Here is a 16,374-nt window from a genome sequence, read left to right on the forward strand (position 1 = left end):
CGCAGCCGCCACTTTGCTAAGAATTACGGTGGGGGGGGCGGTAACGTGGCGGCCCGGGCTGCCGATGAATCTTACAGCTCCAGGTCCCCGGGGGGGGGCTGTCTGCACGTCGCCCGAATCCCAAAGGCGAGCACACAATCCAGAGAAACACCAAGCAGGCTTGATTTAGTACTCCCCATTTACTCACAGATCCCTACCTCACCCCCCACCCCCCGCTGGCAGTGAGATGAAAGCCGTCATTCCCAGCACTGCAGCTCATTCCCTCCTTTCTTTATTTTTTCATGGGGATTGGGAGGGATGATTAAGACTTTAGCCCTGGGGCAAGTCTCTTTTAAACGTTCTGCTGTGGGCGTTTTAATTATGGGCCATCAGAGTCCGCCCATCGTTAGCCGCCGGAGACTTGCCTCCCAGTTCCTGACAGTCTAAGAATGAGATGATGCTGTAGACACATTCGAAGAGATTCATCTGACATTCAGAGGACTTTTCCCAGCATTGGCACATGTTCCTCATGCGCCGATCATGTGACCTTATTGAAAGGAAATTCCTATCCATTTGCAATTGTGTGCAGGTACATTGGAATGCTTGTTTTCACTTATCTCACCGCCATTTTGAGACATACATGCACATACAGGCGAGCACAAACCTGGGAGTCACAGCGCAGGGTCAGCACAAACCTGGGAGTCACAGCGCAGGGTCAGCACAAACCTGGGAGTCACAGCGCAGGGTCAGCACAAACCTGGGAGTCACAGCGCAGGGTCAGCACAAACCTGGGAGTCACAGCGCAGGGTCAGCACAAACCTGGGAGTCACAGCGCAGGGTCAGCCCACATGCCGCGCCTCAGGGTCTGGGGCTTAAAGACCTTGCTCAGGGGCTCAATGACGGCATCGGTCTGCTTTTCCCAGGATTCCTCCTGAACTATCAGTGACCTTCTGATCAGAGGCCTATCGCGCTGAGCCGCGCAGCACCCAGGCTAGGTGCCCGGTGGAATCTCAGTCTCTGAGTGGCACCCGCGGAAAGTCACATATAGGTTTTGAGGAAAGACAAAGATATCTATCTATATTCTAAAGCAGTGCAGGGTCGCGGAAGGCTGGAGGATTTCCCAAGCAGCATAGGGCACAAGGCTGGGGGGGGAGGGTGATGCCGGGCAGGTGGTCCTCATACACATGATCACATGGCATGGGCAATTCAGACACCCGTTAGTCTATCTGCACCACATGGACACGCACATGGAGCGGGGATAGGAGTCGATCTCCTAACCCAACAGCACTACCCTGCATACAAACCAGCCGGTTCTGTTCTGTTGATCTGATTGAATTGTGACGGATCTTTAGCCGCTGTCATTCTGCTGTGTCTCACAGGTGAATATTTCCATTCGAAGACCTTTCTGGTTTAATTAAAGGTCGATGAATGTTTGATATCTAAGCTGCCTGCTTCCGACTGGTGATTTTTCACCTTAGAAGCTCACTTTTGACATGGGCACAAGATGAGCTGTTGCATTTGGCATATCAGAGACAAGGGCATAGGTTTGGTTACAACACTGAGAGACCAAATCATCCCCAAACCCCCCACCCCGTAAACACACACGCTACTCCCATAATATTGGTAGACCTTACCTACCATCCCCAAATCTACACCCTTCATTAGAGATGACATAATTCATTACCCATATGTAACAGATTCATGTTCTACAGCTTCATTAGGGGTTTGAGACCTAAGAACAAATTCATCTCAAGACAATGAACAATGTCACATCACACATCCAATCAGCTTAAGGTAACCTACATGCAGCCCTTCCCCTGCTTGACTGTGCCGTTGTGTACCTGACAGTGCAAGACTAAGAACGTTCTGCTACTCAAGGTGTTCTGGTGTCCCAGGAAAGATTCGGCTGAGTGCCCCTACAACCCTAAACCTAACCCCCCCCCCACCGTCCCACCATCCCACAAAGCAACAGAAACAAATATTTCAGTATCACTGGATATCTGGCTCCTAACTAACTAGCTGGTATCTGTTTCACAAGAAAAGTAGTGAAATATATTATAACTAGTGTGAACAACCATAATATCGCAGAATGCAACCAGAGGTATTTCTTCAAATTTTTTCACACTCGCTTTTTTGCATCCCCTATTCAAATGGACCCTATAGGGCCAGCCCTGTACTCTGCATTTAAGACTAGCTCAAATTGTGGAATTTTTCTCTCCAAGGTTAAATTCTTATGTTATTCCAGGCTGAACCAGCAGGGGGCATCTTTGCTAGACAAACATTTCCTATCCCGCGCATTACAGTCCTGCTTCTCAAACTAACGCATATTTGAACATTAACCAGAGCTGAGCTGGAATCACAGACATCACAGTATAGATTCAAGACAGCTACATCGTTTCTTATTTTAAAAAAAATACAACATCTTTTTAACACCCTTAATGTTCACTTTAGATAAAAGATTAGACCTGTTCCTTGTAAAATTTCCTTCCTGTGCCTCTACGTAATGGCTGAGTTCTCTAGGACCACAGTTCCCCCTCATCCAAATTGGTCCTGGGAGTTCTGTAGTAGAGTAACTTAATTGCTTTCCCGGTTTCATGGGGGAGCGAATGGAATAAAAGTGGGACAAGGTGTCTTGTCTGACCTTCGCCGAAGCGCCCCCTAGGGATTGATCATGTGCCTGCAGGTCACTTGCTGGTCTTCTAAATCTGTGTGAGCTGTGCCCACAGCGTGATATGTAATCATTACAGGAGCACTTTTCAGCCATGCTGGCAAAGATTTCTGAGAATATGGGGGGGGGGGGCACATGCCCATAAGGCACAATTAAAGATGAAACATCATTTGCCCTATAAGATAGAGTCAGGCACTTTTGGATACTACAGACTGTAGATAGTCAAGAATATACTAAATACCAGATCATAAGCTATGAAGAGGAATCAAACACAGATGTCCTGTATGTCAGTCCTGAATCAAGATCAGAGATTTTCATGCTACTCTGCTGAGAGTTACAGAGGATTAAACATAAAAAGAGACCCCCCTCTACACACTCACATAAAACCTGGAACCAACCGCTCGGTGTGGAAGCTTAATAAGTCTATGATGAAGACAGCAATGGTGTCCTTGACATAAGGAACCACAAGGTGCACGGCGATAGATCAGTCAATGAATCAACTGCCAGTTTCACAGGATCTCCCCCCTCCCCCCTCTAGCCCTGGGGGCACATGCTTGTTAAGGACTCTGTAGGATGAATCATTAGCAGGTCAGCTACCCTTGTTAAAAGCAGGAGCACGCATCACCACCTGCAGAGCTCACAGTCTGTGCAGCTCACTCTGCTGAAATGACTAGTGGATCCTCGACCCCTCTTGGACAAGTCAAAGAGGCCCGGGCACCATGGGGAGCTCATAGGGTTAGATGAGAAAACAACCAGACGTGAAGCTATTTTTGTCGCTGTATTATACCGTATGTTTTTATATCATTGAACTCATTATTTACCGCGGTGTCACACTCTTTATTATGTATTTACATGGGGCAAATCTTGGGTCTGCAGCATCATTTGAGAAACAGCTTATGTATGACATTTAAGGTTGTCTTAAAGCCCTCGTAGCAATTCCACTTTGTTTCCCAGACGACGCCACTCCTTCCGCCTCAGGGGCGTGGCCAAAACTCTCATCTTGTTGGACGAATCTCCTGGAACTGTGAGCTTATTCTGCTGTCGTCCTTTTGTTCACTGTCATGCGGTTGTGAAGAATACCCCCCCCCCCCCAGCCTTTCTTAACAGTGATACCCCCTCCTTATCCTCCGACTACAGGGGTCTGGGACGGATGCCAGCCTCCAGAACCTGCTCGTTATCACCTGGGCCCGGGACCTTCAACCTCCTTCATGTGTGGGTTTCTCACCTCAGACCCCCCCCCCCCCCCACCCCCTGATGAAATCCCCCCCATATATTGTAATTACCAGGTTGTCAACTTTGGTCAGCTGACTGGAGTTAAGTTTTTCAGCTTGAGACAAGTCTGCACACTCATTTACATGTACGCAAGAGTTTTATTACCTTGTAAATAATCTTCAGGGTTTGCAAACTGCCCCAATGCTTTTGGCGTCGCTAATTTTAGGTTTATAATGAATAACACAGATTCACCATAAGATTTCACGTGTGAGCGTGGGAGTCTGAAAGAGTCACACCAGATGCGTGAGAGTTGGCAGCCCAGGTATTGATTACGCAGGACACACATCTGTGGTAGTAATCTCCATTTTAATATCAATGTCATTAATTGTTTTGGGAGAGAGTGTGTGGAAGAGATAAAAGACTGGCAGAAATGAACAACATACATGTGTTTAAATGCATGTTTAAATATTTACATGTTGTGACTCAGTAGTGTGCATGCAACTGAGAGTAAGCTCATTGTAAATTAACATAGTGATGTCGTTTCACTTTTCCTCGTTTTCGTTAGTGACGGATCCGTGATTTAATGGTTATACGTACTACATGCGAATCCCATCTCAGCTTTATCGTGTTCTCTCATTTATCGATCATCATAGTTTACGTTACCTGTTACTCTTATGGTAAGAATATTAATTATTAGCTTCATACAGATTTTATTCATAGACAGCCAGCCACAGTTTTGGCTAATACCAATACAGTGAAGAATATTCTCCTTTATATCACTGCGTTTAATCCAGTACATTAACTGGTCGGTACAACATTCCTTGCAGTGACATACATTTATTAACCACACACACACATAGTAGGGGCGGTGCAGTAGTTAGTATTGCTGCTTCACAGCTCTTCTGGGACCATCAAAATATCGCAGTATACCGTATTATCGTTATATAGCACAAAAATTACCAAACATACTCAGAAGTTGAGTGTCTGACTTGCCCGTCAATAACGAACTTTTGATTAATTCACCAGCCTCATTGTTTTGACTGAACAACCTTCCAGCGACGCCTGAAACCTGAACTGTTCAGTACATGAATCCTCCTTTTTTTTTAATAACTTACACATTTCAATTCCACATCATGCCACAATGGATTTTTGCTCCATCACTCCCTCTACCCAGTCTAGGCTTCTCCTGACAGAGTCATTACTCTCTACAGCCATTTAACACACATATTATGACAATGGAGTTTTTTTTTCCCCAAACCTTTCTGCTTACAGCAGAAACCGTCAAACTTGGCCGGCGTGTTTTGGAAACAATCAACACAATTACTGTTAAGCTGGATTAAAAGAAAGGGTTCATTTTCTAGAGAGAGTTACAGCATGGAGAAGAAAAATATCTGAAGGCCTTTTATACAATTAAGAGTTTCTTCACTGCGGTGTTTTAGGCCGTCTTATTTAAGCATGTCTTCACATAGTCTGTTAAAGCTGGTTCCTTTTTTTTAAAAACGTGTAATGGGAAATAAAGTAACACCTGAAAGCAGGAAAAGCAAGTGCTACCTTCCTGCAGACTCAGCTGTGTATGTGCAAGGACACGGAGCCAAACCCTAAGGCCATTTCAGGGACCAGACGCTAGTTTGTCAATGATCTCCTAAAACATAATCTCCTGAAGCATCGATACTAACTATACATAATTATGAACAAACGTTTCAGAAAAAAAATTTAAAACCTCAATTGACGCCACCTGATCTATATTTACTCATATCAATTTTACTCATATCTTGCCAGGCAAGGTATTATTTCTCATCAGGAACGGGATGACTTGATATGAATTCAATTAGCAACACACTTTTCTTTTTCATCCTTATAAGAATTAAAGTAGACAAGAATTGCCTTTCCCTGCAGATGAAACATGGTTTCTATGGAGACCTGTAATATCGCTAAAGCAACTTGAAAGCTAACTTGGGGAAGGGGGGGGGGGGGTGTTGTCTAAATGTAAAGCAGAAGTTGTTTGTTTGTGCGCTACAGGAGTCCCCCCCCACCCCCACCCCCACCCCCCAGTGTCACACCCTGCCTTCCTCTGCTGATTACTTAATTAATATAACAAAAGAGGAGGCGTGAGAGGCAGAGCGACGGGAACGACCCGCTTCTGTCGTAACAGACAAATCTCTCATCGGTGACTAAACGGGGAACGTGGCGATTCTCTGCGCAGACAGTGCCGGCACAGGCCGGGCCAGCAGATGGGCGAACACACAGCTCCGCGTTTGAAGTGCCGACAGAGCACTGCACAGGCTTCCTTTGGACAGACATCACATGCTGGGACACCAGAGCCGAAATGGCCGACCATGTGCCGGGCGTGACAGCGCTCCGAATTTTAGCATACGAATTGCTACCAATATGAATCCGTAAAATTACAACTCTTAATAATGATGAACAGCATCACCAAGTAGACATTTCTTGAAGGCCATGGCAGGGTAGGGGTGGCATTTAACTTTAGAAATTTTATAGAAAGTCATGTGGCTCTGAGTACTAACTGCAAAAGTTCCTTAGAGGGCGTGACAGTATGTAGCAGGCCGACAGCGGTGAGTGACAGAAAAAGCACAGCAAAGGTGCAGTTTTCTGAGCACAGTTAGGGGGCGCTGTGTCACACATAAGTGTTAAGCTCTGTGCCTTGAGTGTTAAGGTGCACATAAGGCACCGAGACCTTAAACTGCTTATGATTTAATACTGTATTAGCGCTAACAAAGGGTGCATGGTATAAAGACTGTACGCTACTTGTGACCCATTACTGTACTTCTTACAGAATCATTTGACCTGTTCCTACTTCGTCTTATGGCTGGTGGTCCTGCAAACTTACTAATGAAATATATCAGCATACCCAAAGTTGCTCATAAGTGCAGCTGCTGTTTCAGTATGACAACTTTAGAAAAAGTAGTAGTAAAATCTGGCAATTGAAATTCTGGGTTCTTAAAGTAATGACCAGTTAGTGTTATAGCTTTCCAGAAAGGTGAAATGACATTCAACTCAAACTCAAATCTTTCATCCAATATTTAAACTACAGAGAGATTCACACATACATCACACATGAAAATATAATTCTAACAGCACTGAAGGTGAATGTTTACAAAAAACAGAAGCTAAGCTCTTATCAGCCCTGTTTTAACAACATGTTAGCACAGGCTTACTGCCCACCATAAGCTGTCATGAACCACAGTGCAGCATTAACTCCACATTCTCACGCTCCTTGGGCATGGCAGGCCTGCATCATGAACCACAGTGCAGCATTAACTCCACATTCTCACGCTCCTTGGGCATGGCAGGCCTGCATCATGAACCACAGTGCAGCATTAACTCCACATTCTCACGCTCCTTGGGCATGGCAGGCCTGCATCATGAACCACAGTGCAGCATTAACTCCACATTCTCACGCTCCTTGGGCATGGCAGGCCTGCATCATGAACCACAGTGCAGCATTAACTCCACATTCTCACGCTCCTTGGGCATGGCAGGCCTGCATCATGAACCGCAGTGCAGCATTAACTCCACATTCTCACGCTCCTTGTGCATGGCAGGCCTAGATCATGAACCGCAGTGCAGCATTAACTCCACATTCTCACGCTCCTTGGGCATGGCAGGCCTGCATCATGAACCGCAGTGCAGCATTAACTCCACATTCTCATGCTCCTTGTGCATGGCAGGCCTGCATCATGAACCGCAGTGCAGCATTAACTCCACATTCTCATGCTCCTTGTGCATGGCAGGCCTGCATCATGAACCGCAGTGCAGCATTAACTCCACATTCTCATGCTCCTTGTGCATGGCAGGCCTGCATCATGAACCGCAGTGCAGCATTAACTCCACATTCTCATGCTCCTTGTGCATGGCAGGCCTGCATCATGAACCACAGGGCAGCATTAACTCCACATTCTCATGCTCCTTGTGCATGGCAGGCCTGCATCATGAACCACTTCCACCTACCACAACATCTTTAATAAGTGTCAGAAAGGCACAAGAGTTTAAATAAATGTATAATTTAATCTAAAATGGCAAACAGTTTTTAAAACCTTTTAAACTCTGAATAGTCTTCTGACCGACTGTCACACGTAGGAGGAACACTGTCCAGAACTAAATTAAAATGGAAATAGTCAGCAAGCAGGGTAATGCTCAGAGTAGGATTAGCCAGTAACCCTACGTACGCTTTTCAATTCACTGGGAGCTACAGTTCAACCTCCAAATACTGATGAATGTGGCAGTTCGTCCCAGGTCTCTCCGTGCCCCTCTCAGTACGACATTGGCTTGCCGTCTTCCGCTTGGCCGAAAGGGTTGGCCAGTCCCACGGGTTGGTCCTGCTGGTCGATGGACTGGTACGCGTCACGGTTCCGGCTGACACCGGGGAAGCCTGTGCAGAACACAAGCCGCGGTCACACTCATGCCACGCTCGCTGATCGCCAGGTCGCGCTCACAGATTTTCTGCCTCATTTCCCAGTGCGGGTTGCTACAAATAGGTGTCAGGACATCGGATAAACCTGGTTAGCATTCAGCATGTAAAATGGATTAGCATTCAGGAAGTCCCCGGGAAGGGGTCCTTCCAGGCAGATGGCTAATCTACTGATAATTAGCCAACAAGCCATGTAAATTATATCATTTTTCCCCACTGTCATTCAAAGTATGTTTGTGTTAATTGTCCCACAGTCATGACCCAGAACATCTCCTAATAGTTTAGAACACACATGAACAGGGAAGACTGAATGGTTGCATTAATATCAAGGTCATAAACTGCCGTGACTCCTTATTAGTATTTTTACACTCAAAACAACAAGTGCACAAAAAAAATCTAAATTTCTGACAGTTGCAATGTGTGATAGATTAGACAGATTAGATTCACAAAAATAATTCCCCACAATGAAACTGCTCCACCCAGGTCGTTAGCCAGTATGACTGTAGTGACAGAACTGCTGACTAGTGTGACGTAAACATAACCATCAGTCATTTTAGCAGTCATGAGGGACAACGCTGGGGCGACATGGAGGGTCACAGCCAGAAGCGGACCGGAGCTGAGCCTCTGGGCCAGAACGCAGAAGCTTCAGAAACGGACTCTTCGGCAAAACGCACAAAAACAAACGCAAGAGAACTGAAAACCGACTGGCGTAAGCGACAAATGGACATCCACATGCTAAATTTAAGTTAAAAATGCATCTCCTAGCAACATTATGGGGGATACTTAGCAACAACACCAGTGCCTAGCAACATTTTAGCTACCCCACCATTAGATAGAACCTTTAACATCTGACCTGTGCTGTGGCATCTGGGGGGAGGGTTGGGGGTGTTCTAGAACATTCATTATGCCGACACAGAAACACAGGTGAAGTGATTCACAAACTGAAAAATAAGCCCCGTTCTGATATATAAGCTGAACAGACTGGGCAGAATAAAGCATTTAAACAAAACACGAGGTGTAAACAAAAACACGAAATTTCCTTCAGAAGAATTTATTAAAATAAACTTTAAAAAATAAATTTTAAATAAATTACTACTCTTAATAAAAACAGAAAACGTTAGCATTTTAAATTGCATAGACAGGCTTAACAAATTAAATGTTCATGTTAATCCTTTTTCTTCCATTTCTTCTCCAAACAGAGAGCTCAAGCGAGGGGCTAACCAATCTATTTCTGACATCAAACACGTACGATTAATAGGCTGAAACAAAACAGCCTGCTGAGGAAGAGATGAGACTGACAACAGAAATGGAAAAGTAACTGAAGAAAGAGAGAGTTACCCAAAAGAATTACAAACAGAAAGGGCAACAGAATAACCCAGTGCTTTTAGAAATGAATGACATCAGTATATCAGTAAATAAAATTAAAAAAGAAAAAGATCAGAATCGGAAAGAGCCAACGAGTGTGAATCCTTCATCTAAAATAGTAATGATAAAAATAATAAAACAGGCTATTGAAGAATTACAAAACAGGAGTGTGAAATTTCAGCGTTCAGAGAACAGGTGCATTGGAACTGCAGAAGAGGGAATTCCAGGATGGCAGGCAAGGTGAGGCCACAAGGCGACTGATACTGGACACGTGGAAGAAAAAGAGACAGTTATACATGACCGGCTTCTGTTGGTACAAAAAAACAAAAGGTTTTTAAATCATACAACAGAAAGGAGAGACAGACAGGAGGGGCAGTTGGGCCTGGAACTCAGTAGCGCCGGCTGAAGGGGGCGCTATCGCCACTGTCCGAGGTGCAGCGACTGTCCACCGAGGTCTCCAGGTCTGAAGAGGCGAGGGACAGGCCAAAAATGGAGGAGGGAAAAGAAAAACAGAGAGGGGTGAGATCCAATCCGGTACAGGAAAGAGGAGACAGGGACCAATCAAAACATTAGGGGCGGAGCCACAGCAGCGGCCAAACAGAAAACAGAGGGAGGGCGGATTGAACCAGAAGTAAAAAAAAAATCAAATTAAATGCCTGCATCTTAAAATAGAACTTCATGAATTTCATTTTGCTTTCATTCTAGCATTCCCCAACTCTGAGGTGCCGATGCTGCTGAATGTGCAGAACGAGGAAGCGTGAACACAGACCGCCAGGCTGAGGCGGAGCCGTACAACCGAGGAAAACAACAAAGAAACAGGCGGATACTCTGCAAATGTGCCTCCCTGAAGCAGAGCTAACAGGCCCCCATGAAGGTGGGGGGGGGGGGCTTCAAAATCATCTTTTTCTGTTAAAGTACAGGACCACCGTGGGGAAAACGGGACAACAGTGATACCTGGCAACCTTTCACCCTGGAAAACATTCGCTTGCAGAGCAGGACGGGACTGATCCAACGGCTCATGGAAAGGCCGACAGAACCGGTCCTGGATGCTCAACCTGAACACCGAGGCTCTCGTTGCTGCCGACATGTGATGCCGACAAGTACCGTCTGTGCCCCAGAGGGTGCGGATTCGGCTTCCTGTCTGTTGGCCGAAATTAGCTTCACTAAAAAGCCCGGCGGAGAGGCAAAGTGATTAAGCAGTGGGTTTCAAGCTACACTTGGAAAAAAAAAACCCAACACTGACAACCTCCTTGTCCTTGACACAGGTTCTAAATGAAGCCCAGCTTTCCACCGGTGCACGTGGAGCAACCAGGAGCCCCCCCCCCACCCCGCTCCACCCCCTTCAAATATAAGGTGTTATTACATTTGAACACCACTCTTCTGCTGGCTCTAAATTAGCATCACACACACACACGATTATACACGATTATCAGTGCCAAACCCCGCCCCCCCCTACCCCCGACTCCCCCTCCTGAAAGCCTTGTGAAGGACTCCATGAATCCTCAAGGAACATCAGTGGCTGGAAGAATATAAATAACCCAAAAATACACTTAGCGCACAGCTTTACCCAAAACGACGCCGTTAATTCAAAGCGCTGGCCTCCCATTACATTAAAGTAGCTCACTTAAGGGTATGATGGCAGTCGAAGCGGGTGGGATGTGAACTAATAAGAGCAATTCTTCGTACCAAATCAAATCAGAGTTGGATCAACATACTGACACATACAGGTATAACATACAGTAATGACACATACAGCTATAACATACTGTAATGACACATACAGCCATCTGGCAAATTTCTGGACGGGGACAGTTTTACAAAAACCAGTCTAAACCAGAATAAACCAAGCCTGAACGTACCGCCCAAGGGCCAAATTATTAACATTTCATATTGCACCCCATAGTGTTCCCCGGACGGCCATTTTGTGCCCACTGGTGCAAAGACCAGCCACTGACTCCCTAAATTGGATTAGCAACTTGGCTCATGGGGGCTCCACTGTTAACAGGGTGGGACAGAAACAAAGATGCAAGCAGCTCCAGGTCACATGACATGCTGGAGAGTGAATGGAGCCAAGATGGCCAGCGTGGCAAGAATCAGAGGTAGTGCAAGCACGACCATGTCAAGGCACTCCTCCTTTTCTCCTGTTAAACCGCAGATGAGGCAGAACCAGCCCTTTCTGGTACAACTGAATGCACAGGGGATGAACAGGTCACCACCGATCAGAACTGTTCATAGTAGGTTAATACTCAGAGGAGGCTTAACCACGTACGTGAATGGTTAACGGTGTCACAAAATGGCACCTAGGAAATGCGGCCAGAGCATATTCAGGAAATGCAAAATGACACAGCCCAAAATCCCCCCCCCCCGGCCACTTGATTGTGGATCAAACAGCAATAAAAGAGCTTGTGTTTGAATGCAGGAAGTCAACGACATGCGATTGCCTGACAGGCCTGTAGGGGTTAGCTGTTACACCACTGGCTGGGATACCAAAGATAGCCAACGGCTTCTTCACTGGGCCCATGAAGCGCGGTGAAAGGAAGTCATAGCTGCAGGGCTGATCTTGCAGAATGACTTACCTATCTGAACTTCTGCACCTGCAGTCCCACACTCACACTGGACCTCACCCACTCACCGAAGTTAACATTGTAGTCTCCGCCCCTCTCGCGGTACATCTGGTAGACGAAGAAGCAGGAGACGGGCTTAAGCAGCAGGCTGAGGATGGCCATGCCCACGCTGAAGCGGAACGTGTCCCGTGTCCTGTCCGTCAGGTTGTCCGCCAGCGGGTAGAAGATCCCAAAGTGGATGATGTCCATCAGCATGGTCATCACCATCCCAACCAGAAACTGCGCAGTTGGGAGACACAGCATCAGGTGGAGAAAGCAACAGGAATACACACAACACAAGGCATCAGCCAAAGTATACGATTTTCAATGATCAAATTCAGTTTTGTCCAAATAAAAACTTCTGATGCAAGAAAAATCAGAAATTGCTGTGCATCACTATGATTTGGAAACCGATATTTATGACATCAGGACACTCCAAGGGCCACCAAAAATGCAGATGAAGAACAGAGTAAAACTTCCCATATTACAATCTTCACCAGTACAGTTTACCTGTAGTTTCACTGAGCATCTTATTCACTTAACAGCAGCAAAAGTAGGTTTTATTTTGGTTTATTGTGGTTAGCGCATAACAGATGCATGGCACTGCAACACAGGGCTAAAAAAACTCAGCTATTCTTTCCGGATCTTTCGCTGAAACTGTCACGATGCAGTTCGACTCCGCTAACTTGAGTACGTCTCCCAGAGCTCCCCAATTATGAATGACTCAGGATTTAAAAAGCACAACTTTTTTTTTCTCGTATCGTAATTGTCTGCAGCTTATATGTGCCGCCGTCCTACTGGCCGTCCCCTGAGGGGGGTGCAGTAGCTGAGAAGCTCACCATCAACACTGCGTCGACAGAGTCCCTCTGAACAATGGCCCAAACAGCGAGGGCTAGGACTGTGAAATTCCCCCAGGCGTACGACGAGGGCAGCCATGAGGCCATGCAGCCCCTAGGAGTGACATACGGGTGTAAAGCAAAGGTACACACACAGCAAGTGACGTTCAGCACAACCCTTCCAACCTGCCACCATTAGGGACGAGTGTCCCAGTGAATACCTCAGAACTGGTATGTTCCCTGGAGGTCAGCCTCTCTTAAAATTCATAACTGACATGTGTGAATAAAAAGGTACCTAAACGTGAATGTCAGAGGTGTACAGGCGGCAGGGGAAGAGTCTAGGATTCTGAGGTGAATTGGTGAGTGACAGGGGCGGGTGCACTCTGTGGCCAATCAGCTCTCAGCTAGCGCCTCTGTGGCCCCGCCCTTGTATGTGCCCCCTGACTGGTGATGTTATATAGTGACACCATGGTGCCTTTGCACCAATTGCCCTGGTGTCTTTGCCCCAAGTTTTCATTATATAATCCGTAGGGGAACATGGGGATGGAAAAGTTTAACTTAGCAAGAATTTGTGTAGGAGGAGAAGGAACCCCCCCCCCACCTCTAACGAACGACCGAGTTGGTGGCTCCAGGTGAAATTCCTCTGGTGTGTGAGAAAAAGTAGGGAAAAAAGCGGCCAGCAGACTCACCAGATGGTCAGCAACCAGTGCACGAAGACGATGGCCTGCAGGGTGGAACACAAACAGTCATCTTAACTGCTTAAACGGACTTAAACGGGCGAGTTGAAGGAAACAGCAGCAGGACCTGCCGTACCGCCAGACTGGGAGGAGAAATACACGCCAGACTCATCCAATACACTAACGAAAGCAACCATATCCGAATTACTATTTAATCACCACCCGCCCAGCCCATAAAAACATTTGCCGTGAACAGCCCACAGGTTAATGGTTACCGATGGCTGATAAGCAAAGCCGAGAATCTCTGATCGCCAAAGCGATGCCTACTAGCGTCCCCTCATCGCATCGACTAACGTGAATGAATCAAAGGAAATACAGCAGCTGTCAGACGGCGTTTCCGTTAATTCACTCCGTACCAAATCTGTTCCGCTTAATTACCTTCAGGTTTACTGCAGGGATCTCCATGTTTGTTTTGTCCTATACGGACGCCGATCGTGTCCCACCGTATTTTCCCCCTACTTCCCGTGTAAAAATAACCGCTGCGAAACTTCCCAAACTACTTTTCTTAACGCCTCCCCTCCGACCAACAAGCAAACACGAACCATGTGACTGGGGGCCTGACTCGGACCACGTGACCCTCCCCCTTCGCCCGCCTGACGGACCAGACGCGATAATAATATCCCCTCGTTTTGCAAATCTTTCTGGTTGGTTGATTTTTTTTACTTTCACATACTGTAACAGGCAAAACAGCCTTATTTATTATAGTACAGAAAAAATATGTTTTCACTCAAGTGAGACAGTCAGTAGGTATCTGATTCATCAGTGCAAAATTTGATGTGGTGGGTGTGACGATATTACTGGCACTTATGCTGGTTTCAGATGTAAAAGTCAGTGGCCTATCAAGCCCTTAACACCATTCACCACTAACCCCACATTCTAGACCCAGTCACCCAGTCCTGAAGTGTCTGTTCCACCTGAAAACCGTCCACACTGAATCCTGTGCAAATGTGCCGTCTCTGTGTCTTTAATATTGCTCCTCTACGGTGCTCTTAGTATTTTCAATGGCAACAGTTTCAGTCAGGCTGAAGTCCAATAATCAAGCCCTTAATCCGCTCACTGTGCTAGAGGAGAAATTTACAGGGGTGAAGTGATGAGGAAATTGATGAAGAATGGATCAGTAAGTTTGAGAGACAAGTGAGATGGATTAGCAAGAATCGTGCCTCACTTTTGTACGTGGGTCACCATTCCACAGATATTTTCTCTCCACCCCATACCCCAGCCCCTATGATGAAAAATATAATCACATTGTATTTTCCACAGTTTAATTTCCAGACAGCTTTAGATTTTTTTTTTCCAGGTTGTTTAAATTATTTCCACAAGACCTAGAATACATGTTTTTTCCAAATATGTCTGCCTGTCAACTGAACTAGCACTCAAACAAATTTCTATTCAATTATGGTAGAAAATAAGAGCAAGGTATATTTGCAGTGCATTCTCAAAAAAAGGTAAAAATTTGTACCTTTGCTTGTCACTGGGGCTGTACCTTCAAGGATCTGCCAATTGTACCAATTAGCTGTAGGTACCTTTTAAGGTACATAAATGGACTATGAGAAACATTTCTGTACCACTGATGGTACATTAATGCTGTTTATAGTTTTGGAATGTTCCTCAGAGTCCATTTCTCTACCTCAAAAGTTATAATTACAAGGGTACAGCTCCAGTGACAAGCAAATGTACAAATTTTTGCCATTTTTTCTGAGTGTGGATGAAATGAGGCTTTGAAACACAAAGTGGGTGGGATTACTGTAACCTGTCAATCATTATCTGGTTTGCAGTGAAGCACGACTTGTGACGTGAAGCTGGACAGTGAAGCAAGCTGAATCAGTTTCTGACTGACAGAAGCATGCCTTACTCTTCCCATGACCAGGATTTGTGGAATTGTTTATGGTAAATACAACATACATCAGACAAATATGGTGGCAAAACTGATGGTCATCAGGAACAATTTCTCCCATTCCCTCTAGAAGGTGCTCTCTAAGAGCACATTCAGCCACCAGCTCTGTCCACCACAGCGTATAATGAAGCGCTATTGGGTATCGTTTCGAGCACTACAATGCCCCCTTTCAGTGTGCCCGCCCTCACCCCTCCCTCAATACATGCCAGGATTGCATTTTAAAGCAGATAAACTTTTATATGTCTATTTGCCACATTTACAGCCCTATTTATGTTTTATTATCTATTTTTCTGCTCTATCTATATTGTATTAGCGCTTTGTCTTGAACTTTCACTACTGGTGTAGAGAGGTTTCCATCTGTAGACCATGGACACAGCATCTGGAAGCCTCTTAGCAGACCTGCACCCCACCTTACTCTCAGCTGATAACAAATCCCTTTGTCAGGAGACAGGAACCACAGCAGATGGTTGGCTGACTTAGAACCCTGGTCCCCTGTGGCCCGTCTGCTCCCTCCATCACCAAGCTTAGATCTCCGTGACCCAGGCGACCTCTTCCAACTGGTTGACAACAGGAGAGTGTATCTTCTTTTAAATTATAACTTTAACTAGCAAAAATTCATCAACCGCTTAATATCATACGTGGATAGTTCAG

General features: G+C 45.8%; 1 protein-coding gene across 4 annotated transcripts; it reads right to left on the reverse strand.

Annotated features, from left to right (window-relative positions):
- Nucleotides 1-7,865: 7,865 nt before the first annotated feature.
- agtrap (angiotensin II receptor-associated protein) lies at nucleotides 7,866-14,371 on the reverse strand. 4 transcript variants are annotated; one of them, XM_072715141.1, is made up of 6 exons: nucleotides 14,208-14,371; nucleotides 13,782-13,816; nucleotides 13,096-13,207; nucleotides 12,286-12,496; nucleotides 10,019-10,116; nucleotides 9,321-9,910 (listed from the first exon to the last, which is right to left on the reverse strand). In XM_072715141.1, exons 1-5 carry the CDS (start codon nucleotides 14,232-14,234, stop codon nucleotides 10,043-10,045), a joined length of 459 nt encoding a protein of 152 aa, XP_072571242.1. In that variant the 5' UTR covers nucleotides 14,235-14,371; the 3' UTR covers nucleotides 9,321-9,910; nucleotides 10,019-10,042. The 4 variants fall into 4 exon arrangements, with proteins under 4 accessions (XP_072571241.1, XP_072571242.1, XP_023646368.1 ...); XM_023790600.2 differs by having other exon boundaries at nucleotides 9,321-9,916; XM_072715140.1 differs by lacking the exons at nucleotides 9,321-9,910; nucleotides 10,019-10,116 and adding an exon at nucleotides 7,866-8,249.
- Nucleotides 14,372-16,374: the final 2,003 nt, after the last annotated feature.

The sequence above is a fragment of the Paramormyrops kingsleyae genome, chromosome 8 (assembly GCF_048594095.1).
Source record: "Paramormyrops kingsleyae isolate MSU_618 chromosome 8, PKINGS_0.4, whole genome shotgun sequence".
NCBI lineage: Eukaryota > Metazoa > Chordata > Actinopteri > Osteoglossiformes > Mormyridae > Paramormyrops > Paramormyrops kingsleyae.

Excerpts from the sequence above, each read along its gene's own strand:
- agtrap (XM_072715140.1), bottom strand. The coding sequence starts at position 14,234 with ATGGAGATCCCTGCAGTAAACCTGAAG. Across the intron at positions 13,817-14,207 it reads TCCCTGCAGTAAACCTGAAG|GCCATCGTCTTCGTGCACTG; the intron begins GTAATTAAGCGG and ends TCCACCCTGCAG. Across the intron at positions 8,250-12,285 it reads AGACTACAATGTTAACTTCG|GCTTCCCCGGTGTCAGCCGG; the intron begins GTGAGTGGGTGA and ends TGTTCTGCACAG.